This window comes from Taudactylus pleione, unplaced genomic scaffold (genome assembly GCF_031769625.1).
Source record: "Taudactylus pleione unplaced genomic scaffold, aTauple2 ptg000109l, whole genome shotgun sequence".
In the NCBI taxonomy this organism is placed as follows: domain Eukaryota; kingdom Metazoa; phylum Chordata; class Amphibia; order Anura; family Myobatrachidae; genus Taudactylus; species Taudactylus pleione.
This window is the reverse complement of record NW_028284511.1, coordinates 6,636,970-6,656,977: the sequence shown is the minus strand read 5'-3', so window position 1 is coordinate 6,656,977 and position 20,008 is coordinate 6,636,970. Positions and strand designations below refer to the sequence as shown.

At 45.1% G+C, this 20,008-nt stretch overlaps 1 protein-coding gene across 2 annotated transcripts in view; it reads left to right on the top strand.

The window, feature by feature from the left end:
- TSPAN4 (tetraspanin 4) overlaps positions 1 to 20,008 on the top strand; it is a 752,131-nt gene that overhangs the window by 675,260 nt on the left and 56,863 nt on the right. For both annotated transcript variants that reach the window (XM_088470984.1, XM_088470983.1), the window contains one exon: positions 2,551 to 2,742. In XM_088470984.1, the coding sequence (XP_088327110.1) occupies positions 2,551 to 2,742 (192 nt within the window). The remainder of the gene's footprint in view (positions 1 to 2,550; positions 2,743 to 20,008) is intronic.

The window sequence follows — 20,008 nt, the reverse complement described above, 5'->3', positions numbered from 1 at the left end:
ATGCGTGCACACTGGGCCACCATCAACCCGCTTGCGAGCGCTATGCGCTCTAGAGCGGGTCTGAATCAGGCCCAGTGTCCCTTAAACTAATGACCAGCTCCCAATCACCGAATTCTTAGATGATATCCAAAAGCTAAGTAATCTTTCCAGTGTTCATAAGTGACTCTTATTGTGGGGGTTCCTTTACATACAGTATATCAGTGTTATTCAATAGCTAATTTATGTACTGATAAAGAAAACTGCACCCATAATGCTTGTAGAAGTGTATATTCAGAAGACCTTTGCTGATAGTTCAGAAAGCTTATATTGAAAAGTGCGGATATTTCTTTCTCTGCACCTGTCTTGTTTTTTTTCTCTCTCTTGCTTTTGTCTCTTACATCTTGGATTTAACTATAATCCCCTTTCTGAAAATCCAGCAGGGAGAGAAATCCCGGCATTATATGCACGCAATAGCCATGTCCTCTCATAAGGAAACATTAGGAATGAACACATAATACACTGGGTGTTACACGTTGCAATTAGCTGCCTGCCTTGCTCGCAGTCATGTCTGTATCTCCCCTCCTATCATTTAAATGAACAAAGAGTCACTTAGGACTTGTGTAAACAGAAGCACGTTTTTTCTAGTGTTTATAGATAGATGAACAAATAAATCAGACTTTCCAATGCAGGTTAGCCCATAGCACAGTTTACTATACACAGCTACAAACACAACATTACACAACTACAAACACAACATAACAGTAAAATTCACACTATTGTGTAGTAGAATTAAATTATTTTGCACTTAGAATCCAGATAGGCACAAACATTTGGGAATTCTTTCTATACAGCTTTATATTTTACCCAATGTATTGGAAATTTGTAAGAAAGAATAACACGGCCCAGAAAGATAATATTGGGTTTTCGGGGATCAGTTGGTGTACGATCTTATTACAGCACAGGAACAAAATGCCTTCAATACTATGTATGACATCTGAAAACTAAGGATCTGATTGAGACCCGCTCGCGAGTGGGTCGATGTTCCCCCACTGCACATGCACCGCCTTCGACGTGCACATGCGCTATCCCCAGCAAGCGACGGCAGCGCCATCGCTCCAGGGCTCATTACAAGACGGGACGGCTGTCGATGTTGATTGACAGTTCGCCCCGTTTTGTAGGCGGGGAGGGGGGGATGGCTGCACAAACGGAGGCGTTCCCTTAGGAATGCCTGCCGTTTGTGGGCGGCCCTACTGACATCACTAGTGATGTCAGTAGTGGACTTCCTGCTCTATTAGAGCACAAAGTCCACTCGGGCTTGCGGGAGACGAGACCCTACCGCAGGTTTTTGCCGCAAGCCCGATGGTCATGATAATCACGATCATCGCCAGGCCGCTTGCACAAGCTGTGGGTGGTCACCCACAGCTGTGTGAGCGGCCTGGAGGCTGGAAAAAAAAAGAATGCCCTGATTCAGAGCGAGTGCTCGCAAACAGCGAGCGCCTCTGAATCAGGTCCTGAGTGCACACTACAGTAGCAATGATTTGTAGTTCCTTAGAGTCTTTTATTATATTATCATTTATTTATGTATTAACATTTACATAGTGCCAACATATTCTGTTCCACTTTACTCTGTACTATTATTATTCTTACTTGTACTTGTGAAGCCTCCTTGTGTATTCTGGTCTCACTGTCCTTATACCTAAGATAAGTGCCACATTGTCTCATATAAAAAGGTAGTTAACGTGAATTGATTAAGTTAAAAAAAATAATTTAAGTTTTTGCGACGTAGAATGTATTAGAATATTTGCGTTTCCTGTTTAAACACTGCAGATTTTTATGGTATGAGACATTCGCTTTGTCCAATATTTGGTCTCGTTATCATGGATCAGCCGTGGTATTGCTGCTGTATGTAGTGTTTTCTTCCCCTCCTTGCGTAATGAAAAATGTTATAATTAATTACATTTTCCGATATGTCGGTATCTTTTAATTCAAAATAAGTTTCTTTTTCTGCTTACATTTCAGACTAATGTATCCTTAGTATTAATATTCTACTTGCAGAAAGTAATACGTGTTTTCTTGTCTGCTTCAAATCACAAATCTTCCTCAATGAGTTAAAATGCTACTCGACACTATCACAGTTTGCCTCCTAATCCGATGTGCATTTTGTTATTTTAAATGCTAGCCTTTTATGTAGCTTTTGTAAGCCGATTACTCCTTAATCCTTCAGCCATATCCCTCAATATTTACCTGTCCAGTACAATACTGATCACTGTGGTTTGTTGTAGAGCACTGGAAGCACCTCAGACTGGATGTACATTAGTGCAGGTGCCCTGTTGTGCTGCCTGCTGCTCTTTGTTACACAACATGTGTTGCTGCAGTGTACTTGGCTCAGAAACCATCACCTCTGTTTTGTTTTATCCAACCAATAAAGCTGTTCTGATTTAATGACTTGGCCTTTATAAATTCTAAAGAAAGCAGGAATGCTGTTGTGAATAAATTTGGAGCTGGTTCATGCCGGCCATTACATAGATGACTTGTTCACCATCATTCTCCTCTCTCGTTGTGTCTCGGCAGCTGGGAGGATGTGGAATCCTTGGAGTCGGTATCTGGTTGGCCGTGACACAGGGGAACTTTGCCACGCTCTCCTCCTCTTTCCCTTCGCTGTCTGCTGCCAACCTGCTGATAGCTACAGGAACTATCGTGATGATCGTGGCGTTCCTGGGCTGCATTGGTGCTATTAAAGAGAACAAATACCTACTGCTGAGTGTGAGTACAAATCATTTTACAAGCTGTATAGTATTGGAACAGTATTTGTAATACAGAGACCAAGAATTGTGAGTGACAAGTTGCAGGATGACGTATAAATGTAACATTTAGGGGGATTCAGTTCTGAGCGACCTGCTGCTGGCACCGGCTGCACACATTACCGCTCATTTTACTGCGAGTAATATTGGTAGTGGCGTGCCTTCACCCGACCGTTCTTATAGGCTCCTGAAACTGTTTTTATGTACATTTGTGAATTTTGCTAGATGTTATGTTTATATAATCCAACAAGTATTTAAAGTTTAGAGAACTATTTATCAAGCAATTCTGCCCTTAAAATAAGTGTATATAATAACAAAGAAAGAAGATGACACTAGAGATAACTCCTACCTTCTGGCCACTAGTCCTCGTGGCAGCCGTCCCCATAGCTTTCTATGAGGATGATGTTTAACAAAATCCGAGAACCGTTAGCCCTTTACCTTCAATAGGGCACTTCTGCCAGATGGGGATTTTGCAATCCCTATTCAGTGGGCTGGAGGTGATACCAATGATCGTGTCTCCTTCGCCTTGTACATGCACAGTAGAGTGGACGGGTCAGAAACCTGGAAGTAAAGTGATCCCGTATGAGATCACCTAACTTCTTACTGATCCCCAGGATGTGATCTTATCAGAGCCCTTGTCCTGATGATTTAGATTGATACATTCCTCCGAAAAAAAAGAATCCTTAATTGCAATCATTTGCAGTAAGGATACTTACTTTTTGGGGGCTGGCCACATTTTATAATAAATCTGCCCATGTGTGGCCCTTTAAAAAATGTATACATGCAATTCATCTTCATTTAGACATAGCCAACATACAGTATAAGGGAGTACAGTTAGACTGCATACAAGTAGGGAAGTAGTGTATACCGTATAAGGGAGTACAGTCAGTTAGACTGCATACAAGCAGGGAAGTAGTGTATACAGTATAAGGGAGTACAGTCAGTTAGACTGCATACAAGCAGGGAAGTAGTGTATATAGTATAAGGGAGTGCACTCAGACTGCATATAAGCAGGGAAGTATTGTATACAGTATAAGGGAGTACAGTCAGTTAGACTACATACAAGCAGGGAAGTAGTGTATACAGTATAAGGGAGTACAGTCAGGCTGAATACAAGCAGGGAACTAGTGTATACAATATTAGGGAGTACAGTCAGTTAGACTGCATACAAGCAGGGAAGTAGTGTATACAGTATAACCGAGTACAGTCAGTTAGACTGCATACAAGCAGGGAAGTAGTGTAAAACGAATAAGGGAGTACAGTCAGTTAGACTACATACAAGCAGGGAAGTAGTGTATACAGTGTAAGGGAGTACAGTCCGGCTGAATACAAGCAGGGAACTAGTGTATACAGTATTAGGGAGTACAGTCAGTTAGACTGCATACAAGCAGGGAAGTAGTGTATACAGTATAACCGAGTACAGTCAGTTAGACTGCATACAAGCAGGGAAGTAGTGTAAAACGTATAAGGGAGTACAGTCAGTTAGACTACATACAAGCAGGGAAGTAGTGTATACAGTATAAGGGATTACAGTCAGACTGCATACAAGCAGGGAAGTAGTGTATACAGTATAAGGGAGTACAGTCAGTTAGACTGCATATAAGGAGGGAAGTAGTGTATACAGTATAAGGGAGTACAGTCAGTTAGACTGCATACAAGCAGGGAAGTAGTATATACAGTATAAGGTAGTACAGTCAGTTAGGCTGCATACAAGCAGGGAAGTAATGTATACAGTATAAGGGAATACAGTCAGTTAGGCTGTATACAAGCAGGGAAGTAGTGTATACAGTATAAGGGAGTACAGTCAGTTAAGCTGCATACAAGCAGGGAAGTAGTGTATACAGTATAACCGAGTACAGTCTGTTAGACTGCATACAAGCAGGGAAGTAGTATATACCGTATAAGGGAGTACAGTCAGTTAGACTGCATACAAGCAGGGAAGTAGTGTATACAGTATAAGGGAGTACAGTCAGTTAGACTGCATACATGCAAGGAAGTAGTGTATACAGTATAAGGGAGTACAGTCAGTTAGACTGCATATAAGGAGGAAAGTAATGTATACAGTTTAAGGGAGTACAGTCAGTTAGACTACATACAAGCAGGGAAGTAGTGTATACAGTATAAGGGAGTACAGTCAGTTATACTGCATACAAGCAGGAAAGTAGTGTATACAGTATAATGGAGTACAGTCAGTTAGACTGCATACAAGCAGGTCAGTAGTGTATACAGTATAAGGGAGTACAGTCAGTTAGACTGCATACAAGCAGGGAAGTAGTGTATACAATATAAGGGAGTACGGTCAGTTAGACTACATACAAGCAGGGAAGTAGTATATACAATTGTTGGTGCGAGTTGATGGGCGACCAGCGCAGCAGAGTCAGTAGAAGAGAAGAACACAGGGAAATTTATGTTCATGTTCCACTCCAAAATCTATTAACGTTAAACAGTTCTTTGAATTATAGTCATTCGGAGTTAATTAAAATATCCAGCACCTGTATTTTATCATAATATACTGCAAGAACCTAATTCATTCTAATATCCATCACATAGCACATCCATTATAGTACACAATTCCCAATTTATAAAAATATGCAGTGCTGCCCCTCCTCCACCACTTTACTGTAGTAACCACCAACTGCAAACACATTACATATGCAGCAACTGCTTCACTTTATGCTGCATAAGGGCTAATCTTATAGCATTATACAAGAGCTTACGTGTGACATGCTGCAATTATGCTGTAATACAGTAACCACACATAAACTGGGCAACAGTAGGATAAAATGATACAGGGAACATGACATAGAACAGAACAGTGGCGGATTTAGACCTCATGGGGCCCTAAGCAGGACAGCAATTTGGGGCCCCCCTTCTCAAAATATACATAGCACTATATTTTAATTTGTGACAGTGTGTGCCCCCCCCATTTGTAGCAATCCTCAGGGCCAGGCTCAGACAATGTGATAATGTGTATGTACCCCCCCCCTCTTTGTCTGAGCCTGGCCCTGAGGATTGCTACAAGGTGATAGTGTGTGCCCCCAGTCCCCCCCTCCTCCCCCCGCGGCTGGTACATTACATTAAACACTGCAGGCTGGCACCAGAGACACATACCTCAGCAGGGGTCAGCAGACAGCAGCTCACTCCTCTGCACGCGTCCCGGCTCCTCTCACTGTGCGTGTGACATCATATGCAGGTGCGTCATGGCGGATCACACGCACAAGGCACAGACTGTGGGAGGAAGATACTGGCCGGCGCCTGCTGCGCTGGAGCTGGCACCCAGCAGCTGTCATCACTGACAGCTTCCTGGGGATCAGCCAGCCCAGCGCTCGGACATGTTTGGCGGAGCTGAGGTTACTGCTGGAAATATAAATGCTCTCCAATCAATGCACCTGTTGACAGGCCCCCTTGGACCCACCGGGCCCTAAGCGGACGCCTGGGGTGCCTAGCGGTAAATCCGCTACTGGAACAGAACAATATCTCCCAATATGTAAGTATCAGTGTAAATGAAACATCTTGCGTGGTAATAACCTTTATTATTATTATTATTATTATTACATGTTATTTATAAGGCGCCACAAGAGGTCTGCAGTGCCGTACATATGGCAGCAATAGGACAGTACAGGGTGCACAGAACATTACATTACAATACAGTAACCAAAACATAAACAGAGCACAAGTAACAATTAGCAACACAATTCTCATACACAGTACAGCTCTAAAGGTGAAGGCTGTCATAGAAGTGCTAGAGAAGAGAGCTGTGAGAGCAGGAGGGAGGATGACCCTGCTCCTAGGAGCTTACAATCTAGGGAAGAGCGGAGACAGACAGATGACATGAGCAATGTGGATGGGGACCTGAGGGCAGGTAGTAGACGAGGAAGAGATGGCTGAGGTAGGTGGGTGGGGTGAATGGCCTGATAGGATTATGTGGTGGACCCATGCTTTGATGAACAGGACTCCATTTGGACGCAGTTACAGTATATATGAAAACGGGTGCACAAGAAAATTGTGGGGTTGATCCTCAGTAATCAGTCAGATGTCTGCTTCCATTTTCAAAAAACATTTATTTTTTTTAAATAAAATGGCAAAATCTGATGTTTAATGGGAACAATGTCCAAGCCCATTAGTTTTTTCCCCTTAAAAATGCTGTGCAGAATTTTTTCCACTGCATTATCAGGCATGCATATCAATGAAGGCAACGGTAAAGTATATCTGGGCGAGAGAGGAACCGGTAAAGTATATCTGGGCAAGGGAGGCACTGGTAAAGTATATCCGGGCCAGGGAGGCACCGGTAAAGTATATCTGGGCCATGGAGGCACCAGTAAAGTATATCTGGGCCTGGGAGGCACCTGTAAAGTATACCATGGCCGGGGATGCACCAGTAGAGCATACAGTAGCTAGAGAGGTGACGGCAAAGCATATCGAACAAGGTGCCGTTGTCTAGATATAGTTTTTCTTGAATGTTTACTTTTTATTTTTTTGTTAGAATTGTTACCATTTGCCCCTTCCCAGCATCTGTGATCTGGAGAGGTGTTTCTCACCCTTTAGTCAGAGGCTAATTTATTTTTACTGTGATGAAGCTGCTGCCAACCAAAGGATAGTTTGCAATCTAGTTAAAAATGTCTTTAATATAATGTTTAGGTTTTCCTGCATCTTTAAAGGTTATGAAGCTGAAATTATGTGGAAGAATTGATCTGCGTAAAAAGAGACCATTGCTCCCGGTTATCCATAGTTTGCACCTTTTTAGTTTTGTTAATGTGGAGAACGGAAAGGTTAACGGCGATCTAACAGAGGATGCCAGCTGTGTGACATTCAGTCCTCAGCACTACGCCAGCTTTGCCGAGAAACTGCGGCTTGAAATATTACAGTATAGAAGTCTGGAGCTGAGGGAAGAGCAGGAAATAAAAACACACTTTATAGCTTACCCAGGAGGGTTTGAGCGGGAACTAAAATTGATTTTACTATCTCAATATACACCACAGAGATGGCAGGCCGCACAACTGTGGTTACTCTGTGCTGCACACGAGGAAGAGGTGTGGATTACAGATACATATTTTATGATCACTTGTGACATGTTTTCTCAGTTACATATCTGCAGCTTCCTCCTTAGTTACTATGAATTATTTCACATGTGGTAAAAGCCCTCAGTGGACATTTGGAATAGAAAAAAAAAAATTGTTTTATTTTCAAATGAATCCTTTTTCTAGTCTTTGATTGTCACTGTCTAAAAAATATCAAATACACCGCAAGCAATGGGCTAAGAGAGAGAGAACGGTCACCACAGAAATACTTACAAATGACTATTTCTCATACACTCAAAGTTCTATAATCGGAATCCAGAACTGAAAAACGGGTGATATGTCCTTTTCAGATAGTGTGATAACATCGTGTTGTGCCACATTTCCCAGAGATGCACCCAGCTCCTCGCCCATACATATACCCCAGCATTATCAAGCACATCACAGGAGAAGGCCTGCGGTGCACATAACGCCCAACAGTACCATACTGGCAGTCATTGGTGTCAGCACCGTTCTGGTCATGGCAGGACATTTGGTAAGGTGTCCTGTATGTTGGAGAGTAACTGATCAGCTGTTAGATTTTATTTGTCTACTGTAATAACAACAAATGCCTAATTCATTGTGTAGTAGTTTCCATCTCCAGTCCTCAAGCCCACCTAGCAATACAGGCACAAACATCCTTGAAACCTGGACTGTTGAAACCCTGACAGTCAGTAGTTTTATCATCGGGTGTCTAGACTGCTCGGCGGTTATTCCATGACTGCAAAGAGCCCCTAACACTGAGGTGGGCAGCAATGCAGGGGTGTTTTTAGGCAGAGAGCTCTGGGGAATAGCATGAAAAAGGGTCACGAATAGTAAAGCAAATTATTTATAACCATTTAATATTTAATATGCTCATTATAATACAAGTTGAATATTTTCCATCACATTGAATAATACAACACCAGTGACACATTATATGTGTTCTTAGAAGGCATCTTTCTATACAAAATGAAATGTCAATCATATATTCTGTTTAATATAAAACAGTTGGGCTTACATGAAAACATTATCAGGTTCCCATTACTTTGAATAATTTGCTTTGCTCGTGTGCGTGTGTGTATATCCCAATATAACATTCTAGCTCAGATTCATTATAATCCTTCCATAAAATCATTGTCCAATATACATCATTACTTTCCCGTCGTTTCTGGCAGCTACCCACGTTATGTCATGGCAGGTTGATTCTGTGCGCAAACTATAGAGGTGCGGGCAGAATCAGCGTACCATAGCTGGCAGATAAATATGCAACGCAAACTGTCAACGTGTAATTGAATCTCCCCCATAGTGTCCCATATGCTGCTCACACCGTAATGCCTCATGTGCTGCTCCCGTCATAGGGCGGTATTCAATTGTTTTCGCGGTCCGGATCTCCCGTCTAAAGTGACGAGAGATTGCGGGCCGCTATTCAATTGTTCCTGTTTTCCTCACTGATCGCGCCCAAAGTGGTCGGGTTTAGCCGCGTAAATCGGCTTCCTCCAACCAAACTGCTGGGCGCGATCGTGAAAAGTGCTGTTTGGGCACCCACACAGGTCACTTTTTGCCCATTTCAGTTCACACCCCCCTGGGGCTGCGAGCTGAAATGGAGCGCTGGCAGCTGATCGCGCCCGACAGGAGCAATAATTGAATAGCTCCGTCGGGCGCGAATGGGGCTGAAAACAATTTAATTCCACCCATAGTGTCCCATATGCTGCTCCCAATTTAGTGTCCATATAATGCTCCTTATGTAGTGTACCGTACAGTATCCTGCTCCCAACCTAGTGTCCCATATAGTATTCTTCTCCCAACCTAGTGTCCCATGTACTGCTCCCAACCTAGTGTCCCATATGCTCCTCCCAACCTAGTGTCCCATATGCTGCTCCCAACTTGTGTCCCATATGCTGCTCCTTATGTAATGTCCCGTACAGTATAATGCTCCCAACCTAGTGTCCCATATAATATTCTTCTCCCAACCTAGTGTCCCATATGCTGCTCCCAACCTAGTGTCCCATATAATATTCTGCTCCTAACCTAGTGTCCCATATGCTGCTCCCAACCTAGTGTCCCTTATGCTGCTCCTTATGTAGAGTCCCGTACAGTATCCTGCTCCCAACCTAGTGTCCCATATAGTATTCCGCTCCCAACCTAGTGTCCCATGTGCTGCTCCCAACCTAGTGTCCCATATGCTGCTCCCAACCTAGTGTCCCATATGCTGCTCCCAACCTAGTGTCCCATATGCTGCTCCCAACCTAGTTTCCCATATGCTGCTCCCAACCTAGTGTCCCATATGTTGCTCCCAACCTAGCATCCCATATGCTGCTCCCAACCTAGTGTCCCATATGCTGCTCCCAACCTAGTGTCCCTTATGCTGCTCCTTATGTAGAGTCCCGTACAGTATCCTGCTCCCAACCTAGTGTCCCATATAGTATTCCGCTCCCAACCTAGTGTCCCATGTGCTGCTCCCAAACTAGTGTCCCATATGTTGCTCCCAACCTAGCATCCCATATGCTGCTCCCAACCTAGTGTCCCATATGCTGCTCCTTATGTAGTGTTCTGTACAGTATCCTGCTCCCAACCTTGTGTCCCATATAGTATTCTGCCTCCAACCTAGTCCCATATAGTATTCTGCTCCCAACCTAGTGCCCCATATGCTGCTCCCAACCTAGTGTCCAATATAGTATTCTGCTCCCAACCTAGTGTCCCATATGCTGCTCCAACCTAGTGTCCCATATGCTCTTCCCAACCTAGTGTCCCATATGTTCCTCCCAACCTAGTGTCCCATATGTTCCTCCCAACCTAGTGTCCCATATGTTCCTCCCAACCTAGTGTTCCATATGCTCCTCTCAACCTAGTGTACCATATGCTCCTCCCAACCTAGAGATATATTTACTAAAGTTAGAGTTTTTAGAAGTGGAGATGTTGACCCTAGCAACCAATCAGATTCTGCTTAACATTTAACTAGCACCTTCTACAATATAATAGCTAGAATCTGATTGGTTGCTATTGGCAACATCATCACTTCTAAAAACTCTCACTTTAGTAAATATACCCCAGTGTCCCATATGCTCCTCCCAACCTAGTGTCCAATATAGTATTCTGCTCCCAACCTAGTGTCCCATATGCTGCTCCCAACCTAGTGTCCAATATAGTATTCTGCTCCCAACCTAGTGTCCCATATGTTCCTCCCAACCTAGTGTCCCATATATTCCTCCCAACCTAGTGTCCCATATGCTCCTCCCAACCTAGTGTTCCATATGCTCCTCTCAACCTAGTGTCCCATATGCTCCTCCCAACCTAGTATCCAATATAGTATTCTGCTCCCAACCTAGTGTCCCATATTCTGCTCCCAACCTAGTGTCCCATATGCTGCTCCCAACCTAGTGTCCAATATAGTATTCTGCTCCCAACCTAGTGTCCCATATGCTGCTCCCAACCTAGTGTCCAATATAGTATTCTGCTCCCAACCTAGTGTCCCATATGTTCCTCCCAACCTAGTGTCCCATATATTCCTCCCAACCTAGTGTCCCATATGCTCCTCCCAACCTAGTGTTCCATATGCTCCTCTCAACCTAGTGTCCCATATGCTCCTCCCAACCTAGTATCCAATATAGTATTCTGCTCCCAACCTAGTGTCCCAAATGCTGCTCCCAACCTACTGTCCAATACAGTATTCTGCTCCCAACCTAGTGTCCCATATGCTGCTCCCAACCTAGTGTCCCATATGCTGCTCCCAGCCTAGTATCCCACATGCTCCTCCCAGCCTAGTATCAGACATGCTCCTCCCAGCCTAGTGTCCCATATGCTGCTCCCAACCTAGTGTCCCATATGCTGCTCCCAACCTAGTGTCCCATACAGTATTCTGCTCCCAATCTAGTATCCCATATAGTATTCTGTTCCCAACCTAGTGTCCCATATGTTGCTCCTTATGTAGTATCCCGTACAGTATCCTGCTCCCAACCTAGTGTCCCATATAGTATTCTGCCTCCAACCTAGTCCCATATAGTATTCTGCTCCCAACCTAGTGTCCCATATGCTGCTCCCAACCTAGTGTCCAATATAGTATTCTGCTCCCAACCTAGTGTCCCATATGCTGCTCCCAACTTAGTGTCCCATATGCTCCTCCCAACCTAGTGTCCCATATGTTCCTCCCAACCTAGTGTCCCATATGCTCCTCCCAACCTAGTGTCCCATATGTTCCTCCCAACCTAGTGTTCCATATGCTCCTCCCAACCTAGAGGTATATTTACTAAAGTTAGTGTTTTTAGAAGTGGAGATGTTGCCCCTAGCAACCAATCAGATTCTGCTTAACATTTAACTAGCACCTTCTACAATATAATAGCTAGAATCTGTTCAGTTGCTATTGGCAACATCATCACTTCTAAAAACTCTCACTTTAATAAATATACCCCAGTGTCCCATATGCTCCTCCCAACCTAGTGTCCAATATAGTATTCTGCTCCCAACCTAGTGTCCCATATGCTGCTCCCAACCTAGTGTCCAATATAGTATTCTGCTCCCAACCTAGTGTCCCATATGCTGCTCCCAACCTAGTGTCCCATATGTTCCTCCCAACCTAGTGTCCCATATGTTCCTCCCAACCTAGTGTCCCATATGCTCCTCCCAACCTAGTGTTCCATATGCTCCTCTCAACCTAGTGTCCCATATGCTCCTCCCAACCTAGAGGTATATTTACTAAATTAGAGTTTTTAGAAGTGGAGATGTTGCCCATAGCAACCAATCAGATTCTACTTAACATTTAAATAGCACATTCTAGAATATAATAGCTAGACTCTGATTGGTTGCTATTGGCAACATCATCACTTCTAAAAACTCTCACTTTAGTAAAAATACCCCATAGTGTCCCATATGCTCCTCTCAACCTAGCATCCCATATGCTTCTCCCAGCCTTGTGTCCCATACACTGCTCCCAACCTAGTGTCCCATATGCTGCTCCCAGCCCCAGTGTCCCATATGCTTCTCCCAACCTAGTGTCCCATATGGTATTCTGCTCCCAACCTAGTGTCCCATATGCTGTTCTTAACGTAGTCTCCTATATGCTGCTCCCAACCTAGTGTCCCATATGCTGCTCCCAACCTAGTGTCCCATATGCTGCTCCCAACCTAGTGTCCCATATGCTGCTCCCAGCCTAGTATCCCACATGCTCCTCCCAGCCTAGTATCAGACATGCTCCTCCCAGCCTAGTGTCCCATATGCTGCTCCCAACCTAGTGTTCCATATGCTGCTCCCAGGCTAGTATCCCACATGCTCCTCCCAGTCTAGTATCCCACATATTCCTCCCAGCCTAGTATCCCACATGCTCCTCCCACCCTAGTGTCCCAAATGTTGCTCCCAACCTAGGGTCCCATATGTTCCTCCCAGCCTAGTTTCCCAGACGATGCTCCCAGCCTAATGTCCCATACGCTGCTCCCAGCCTAGTGTCCCATATGCTGCTTTTAATGTAGTGTCCCATACAGTATGCTGCTCCCAACCTAGTGTCCCATATGCTGCTCTCAACCTAGTGTCCCATATGTTCCTCCAAGCCTAGTGTCCTATATGCTTCTCCCAACCTAGTGTCCCATATGTTCCTCCCAACCTAGTGTCCCATATGCTCCTCCCAACCTAGTGTCCCATATGCTCCTCCCAACCTAGAGGTATATTTACTAAAGTTAGAGTTTTTAGAAGTGGAGATGTTGCCCTTAGCAACCAATCAGATTCTGCTTAACATTTAACTAGCACCTTCTACAATATAATAGCTAGAATCTGATTGGTTGCTATTGGCAACATCATCACTTCTAAAAACTCTCACTTTAGTAAATATACCCCGTAGTGTCCCATATGCTCCTCCCAACCTAGTGTCCAATATAGTATTCTGCTCCCAACCTAGTGCCCCATATGCTGCTCCCAACCTAGTGTCCAATATAGTATTCTGCTCCCAACCTAGTGTCCCATATGCTGCTCCCAACCTAGTGTCCCATATGTTCCTCCCAACCTAGTGTCCCATATGCTCCTCCCAACCTAGTGTTCCATATGCTCCTCCCAACCTAGTGTCCCATATGCTCCTCCCAACCTAGAGGTATATTTACTAAAGTTAGAGTTTTTAGAAGTGGAGATGTTGCCCATAGCAACCAATCAGATTCTACTTAACATTTAAATAGCACCTTCTAGAATATAATAGCTAGAATCTGATTGGTTGCTATTGGCAACATCATCACTTCTAAAAACTCTCACTTTAGTAAATATACCCCATAGTGTCCCATATGCTCCTCCCAACCTAGCGTCCCATATGCTTCTCCCAGCCTAGTGTCCCATACACTGCTCCCAACCTAGTGTCCCATATGCTGCTCCCAGCCCCAGTGTCCCATATGCTTCTCCCAACCTAGTGTCCCATATGGTATTCTGCTCCCAACCTAGTGTCCCATATGCTGCTTTTAATGTAGTGTCCCATACAGTATGTTGCTCCCAACCTAGTGCACCATATGCTGTTCTTAACGTAGTCTCCTATATGCTGCTCCCAACCTAGTGTCCCATATGCTGCTCCCAGCCTAGTAACCCCCATGCTCCTCCCAGCTTAGTATCAGACATGCTCCTTCCAGCCTAGTGTCCCATATGCTGCTCCCAACAAAGTGTTCCATATGCTGCTCCCAACCTAGTGTTCCATATGCTGCTCCCAGGTTAGTATCCCACATGCTCCTCCCAGTCTAGTATCCCACATGCTCCTCCCACCCTAGTGTCCCAAATGTTGCTCCCAGCCCCAGTGTCCCATATGCTTCTCCCAACCTAGTGTCCCATATGGTATTCTGCTCCCAACCTAGTGTCCCATATGCTGTTCTTAACGTAGTCTCCTATATGCTGCTCCCAACCTAGTGTCCCATATGCTGCTCCCAACCTAGTGTCCCATATGCTGCTCCCAACCTAGTGTCCCATATGCTGCTCCCAGCCTAGTATCCCACATGCTCCTCCCAGCCTAGTATCAGACATGCTCCTCCCAGCCTAGTGTCCCATATGCTGCTCCCAACCTAGTGTTCCATATGCTGCTCCCAGGCTAGTATCCCACATGCTCCTCCCAGTCTAGTATCCCACATATTCCTCCCAGCCTAGTATCCCACATGCTCCTCCCACCCTAGTGTCCCAAATGTTGCTCCCAACCTAGGGTCCCATATGTTCCTCCCAGCCTAGTTTCCCACACAATGCTCCCAGCCTAATGTCCCATATGCTGCTCCCAGCCTAGTGTCCCATATGCTGCTTTTAATGTAGTGTCCCATACAGTATGCTGCTCCCAACCTAGTGTCCCATATGCTGCTCTCAACCTAGTGTCCCATATGTTCCTCCAAGCCTAGTGTCCTATATGCTTCTCCCAACCTAGTGTCCCATATGTTCCTCCCAACCTAGTGTCCCATATGCTCCTCCCAACCTAGTGTCCCATATGCTCCTCCCAACCTAGAGGTATATTTACTAAAGTTAGAGTTTTTAGAAGTGGAGATGTTGCCCTTAGCAACCAATCAGATTCTGCTTAACATTTAACTAGCACCTTCTACAATATAATAGCTAGAATCTGATTGGTTGCTATTGGCAACATCATCACTTCTAAAAACTCTCACTTTAGTAAATATACCCCATAGTGTCCCATATGCTCCTCCCAACCTAGTGTCCAATATAGTATTCTGCTCCCAACCTAGTGCCCCATATGCTGCTCCCAACCTAGTGTCCAATATAGTATTCTGCTCCCAACCTAGTGTCCCATATGCTGCTCCCAACCTAGTGTCCCATATGTTCCTCCCAACCTAGTGTCCCATATGCTCCTCCCAACCTAGTGTTCCATATGCTCCTCCCAACCTAGTGTCCCATATGCTCCTCCCAACCTAGAGGTATATTTACTAAAGTTAGAGTTTTTAGAAGTGGAGATGTTGCCCATAGCAACCAATCAGATTCTACTTAACATTTAAATAGCACCTTCTAGAATATAATAGCTAGAATCTGATTGGTTGCTATTGGCAACATCATCACTTCTAAAAACTCTCACTTTAGTAAATATACCCCATAGTGTCCCATATGCTCCTCCCAACCTAGCGTCCCATATGCTTCTCCCAGCCTAGTGTCCCATACACTGCTCCCAACCTAGTGTCCCATATGCTGCTCCCAGCCCCAGTGTCCCATATGCTTCTCCCAACCTAGTGTCCCATATGGTATTCTGCTCCCAACCTAGTGTCCCATATGCTGCTTTTAATGTAGTGTCCCATACAGTATGTTGCTCCCAACCTAGTGCACCATATGCTGTTCTTAACGTAGTCTCCTATATGCTGCTCCCAACCTAGTGTCCCATATGCTGCTCCCAGCCTAGTAACCCCCATGCTCCTCCCAGCTTAGTATCAGACATGCTCCTCCCAGCCTAGTGTCCCATATGCTGCTCCCAACCTAGTGTTCCATATGCTGCTCCCAACCTAGTGTTCCATATGCTGCTCCCAGGTTAGTATCCCACATGCTCCTCCCAGTCTAGTATCCCACATGCTCCTCCCACCCTAGTGTCCCAAATGTTGCTCCCAACCTAGGGTCCCATATGTTCCTCCCAGCCTAGTTTCCCACACGATGCTCCCAGCCTAATGTCCCATACGCTGCTCCCAGCCTAGTGTCCCATATGCTGCTTTTAATGTAGTGTCCCATACAGTATGCTGCTCCCAACCTAGTGTCCCATGCGTTGCTCCCAATGTATTGTCTCATATGCAGTGTCCCATAAACTGCTCCCTCTCATTGTCTCTCTCCCTCTTTCTCTGTCCTTCCCTCTGTCTCCCTATCTCCTCCTCCCCACATCTCTCTCTTTCTCTCCCTCCCCTTCCTCCCTCGCCTCTCTTCCCCCCCCCCCCCTTTTATACCACCTCTGTCTACCCCTTCTTACTTGCTGTAGCCAACACATAATTCTGGAAAAAATATGCATTGGAACAAATGACTCAACTACTGATGGTTAGAGCGTAACTATAGCCTTAGCCAATCCATATGACTGCTATTGGGCCAAGGAAGGAGGTGGGGGTGGACGAGTGGAGCTGTTACAGCCTTAAAGTACGAGCGTAATACGTGTTTATAGTGGCTCTATCCAGGCAGTATTAATAGGCTAAAATTACTCTATCAATAATTCAGACAGTTGTACCTGATTACTTCTAATACAGATATTACTCTGGTCTATGAGATACTGACTGTAGATGGGACATTGTGGTGGGTCCATGACATTTCCAGTTACACCCTTGGATGGAGGTATGAAATACATAGTAGGACAATACAGAAACATAATTACATAAACATCACACCTTTGTTTTCTCATGTGACATATACAGTACTGTACAGCTCTGCTTATTTCCTGATGTGATGTACTTGTCTAAACTAAGGTTTTCCCTGGTGCCTCACTGGTCTTTGCTTCCACCCATGAGATCTCACCTACGCTTTAATGGAAATAAGTGCGCACTGATTCATATTGCGTTTGCAGCTCCGTAATCGCAATCAGGTCTGCTGCGAAAATATGCTAAGGAATGCAATCGCAGACCAACATAAAGACACCCGCTTCCCCTATCTAACATCTGTAATACCTTGCAATGCAGCGCAAACGTAGGTACCATTGCACTCAGTGAGCACTCAAGCTGCATATGCCGTCGGAGTGGCTAATTTATGCACGCCAATGTAACGGCGTTCAAACAGTCAGGCACGCCTGCGTTTCTCCGACCCTCCCCCCCCGTCACCACCCCAAACACTCACTGCCTGTCAATCACTCTGCGATGGCTCTCCGTGATCGCAGCGCGATCGCAATGATACCTTTACGCACTGCGATGCATGCGCAGTACGCAACAATCGGCCGTCTGCGTACGCTTTAGCAGTTGCGATCCATGCCGAATCAGGCCCTGAGTCTTTTCTTCCCCGATAAAGTTCTCTATATGGTGTCAATTTAATTTCTTTGCCAAAGGAGTAACAGAACAAGGATATCAAGAGAAGACATTAGCCTTTATTGCCTTTTTACATAGTATAATCATGTATAAAATTCCCTACTGGCATTCCAGGAACAGATTCTTGCAGAGTTACAGGGGCATACCTCCCCCCTATTCACTGTAAAATAAATTACATTTAACCCATTGTATGCTTTATGTCATAATGTTACTAGGAATAGGTACCATATATTATTGGACTTATGGGCAGACTTACTAAAGTGCGCTTTTTTGGTGATTTTATGAGCGGTTTGGGACCAGTGAGAGTTACTAAAGAACAAACTGCACATGAAATAGTTTTTGTTTTTTTCAAATCGCAGCCCATCCCTTCAAATATCAGTTACAGTTACAATTCTCTAGGGAGAGGAGGGTATTCGGAAAAATCAATAAGGCCCCTTTACTTAGAGATACCCATCTGTGGTAGGACTATCATATGAGTAGGGGATGTGGCTGATATGGGCCCATAGCTGTGGTATTCTCACACAGGCACCCACTGCCTAGGGGTGCCGGGGATAGCCCTGGGCTATCAGCCCAGGCCTGGGGTGCCCTGAAGAGGGGGAACCCTCAAGGATCCCTGCCCTTGGCTGACTAATGTGGATTTGATAATGCTTTGGCAGGGGGACCCCGTGAAGTGAGTCCCATGGATGTGGCATTACACCACCGCTAGAAAGAGTCCGTTGCCAGTTGTGGATAATACGGGAGACCCCAACTAATTTTGTCAAATGTATTTCCACAACCAGAACTGGCTCACCGAGCTTGGTGCTGGTTGTTGAAAATACGGGGGACCCCTACGTCTTTTGTCCCCTGTATCTTCACAAGCAGGACCGGCTCAGAAAAGCCTGGTGCCGGTTGTGCTTTTAGGGAGGGAATCCACGTCCTTTTTTTTTTTTTTAACACTTTTATAGGTTTTTTGACACAGAAGCATGCACGTATCTCACTGATCTGTGCATGCTTCTGTTTAACTCACACCTTGTAATGAAAGTCGCATAACAAGGTGCAAGATTACCCGCTGTTTTAACTCGCATGCAAGTCAAAATGGGACCCAATTACTCGCACCCTATTACATTTGCGAGTTGTGGGACAAACTCGAACATTCTAAATGTGCAAGAATTAGCATATTTGACTCGCACAAAAAATTCACACCCTATTACATTTGGTCCATAACCAGTGTTTACATCATATGCCCTCCACCTGTTACAATGCAGCCCTCTGACCGAACTGTAGTCTTTAATCCGCTGGTACTCCCCTGCACCTCTGCGAAACAAATTTAGAGCTGAAGCAACATGCCGAGTGGAAGCAGCAGCCTGGCCAGGTATCCCTGCAAGGTTATCCCCCATCCGAGCCCCTGGCGTTTCAGCCGCAGAGTCAGATACAGGACGGATAAGGACAGAAGGATACTTCTGAGGATATTAGGGATGAGGATTATAGGGATCTTAGTAGTGATTGTAGAGGTATGCGTTCAGCATCCCAGCGGTCTGGATGCTGACGCTTACCTTACCGGCGCCAGAATACCGACGCTGGTTAGAATCCTGGTGCCAGCATCCCGACCGCCGGGATGCCGAAGGTAAGTAACGGGGTTGGGGGGAGGGTTTGGTTTAGGGGTTAGGCACTAGGGGGAGGGTTAGGGTTAGGCATTAAGGGGTTAGGTTTAGGGTGCAGGGATGGGGAGGTTAGGTTTAGGCACTGGGGGGGAGGTTAGGTTCAGGCACCAGCGAGGGAGGGGTAGGGTTAGCATAATGACCACAAAGTGTCGGTTATGTTAACCCTGTCGGGGTCCAGGCATCGGGATTCTGACCGCCTGGATCCGGTCTGTCGGTATTACATACCGATTCCATTGTAGAGATTAGGGCTATTATCTGAGGGAGGACAGACTCTGGGGACTGTATGTAAGGAGGAATCCTGGAGGATGGGGACAGGGGAGCATAATTTAAGGAGGAGATAGTGAGGCCAGGGCCATTATCTGAGTGAAATAGGGACCTGGAACGTATCTGAGGAGAAGAGATACAATAAACAGAGGATGATACTCACCACAGACATTGTCTGAGAGACAGTATCTGAGGAGAGAATATAGGCAGAGTGCTCTCGCCGGCAGTCAAGGTCACAACTCCATCATTCGCATTAATACACCACCTCATCACAGTGAGTAAAATTGCGACTCTAAAATCATTAAGAACACGTTTATAAGGTAGACAAAACACTCATCACATTCTTATGCATCATCTGCTCAGTGGAC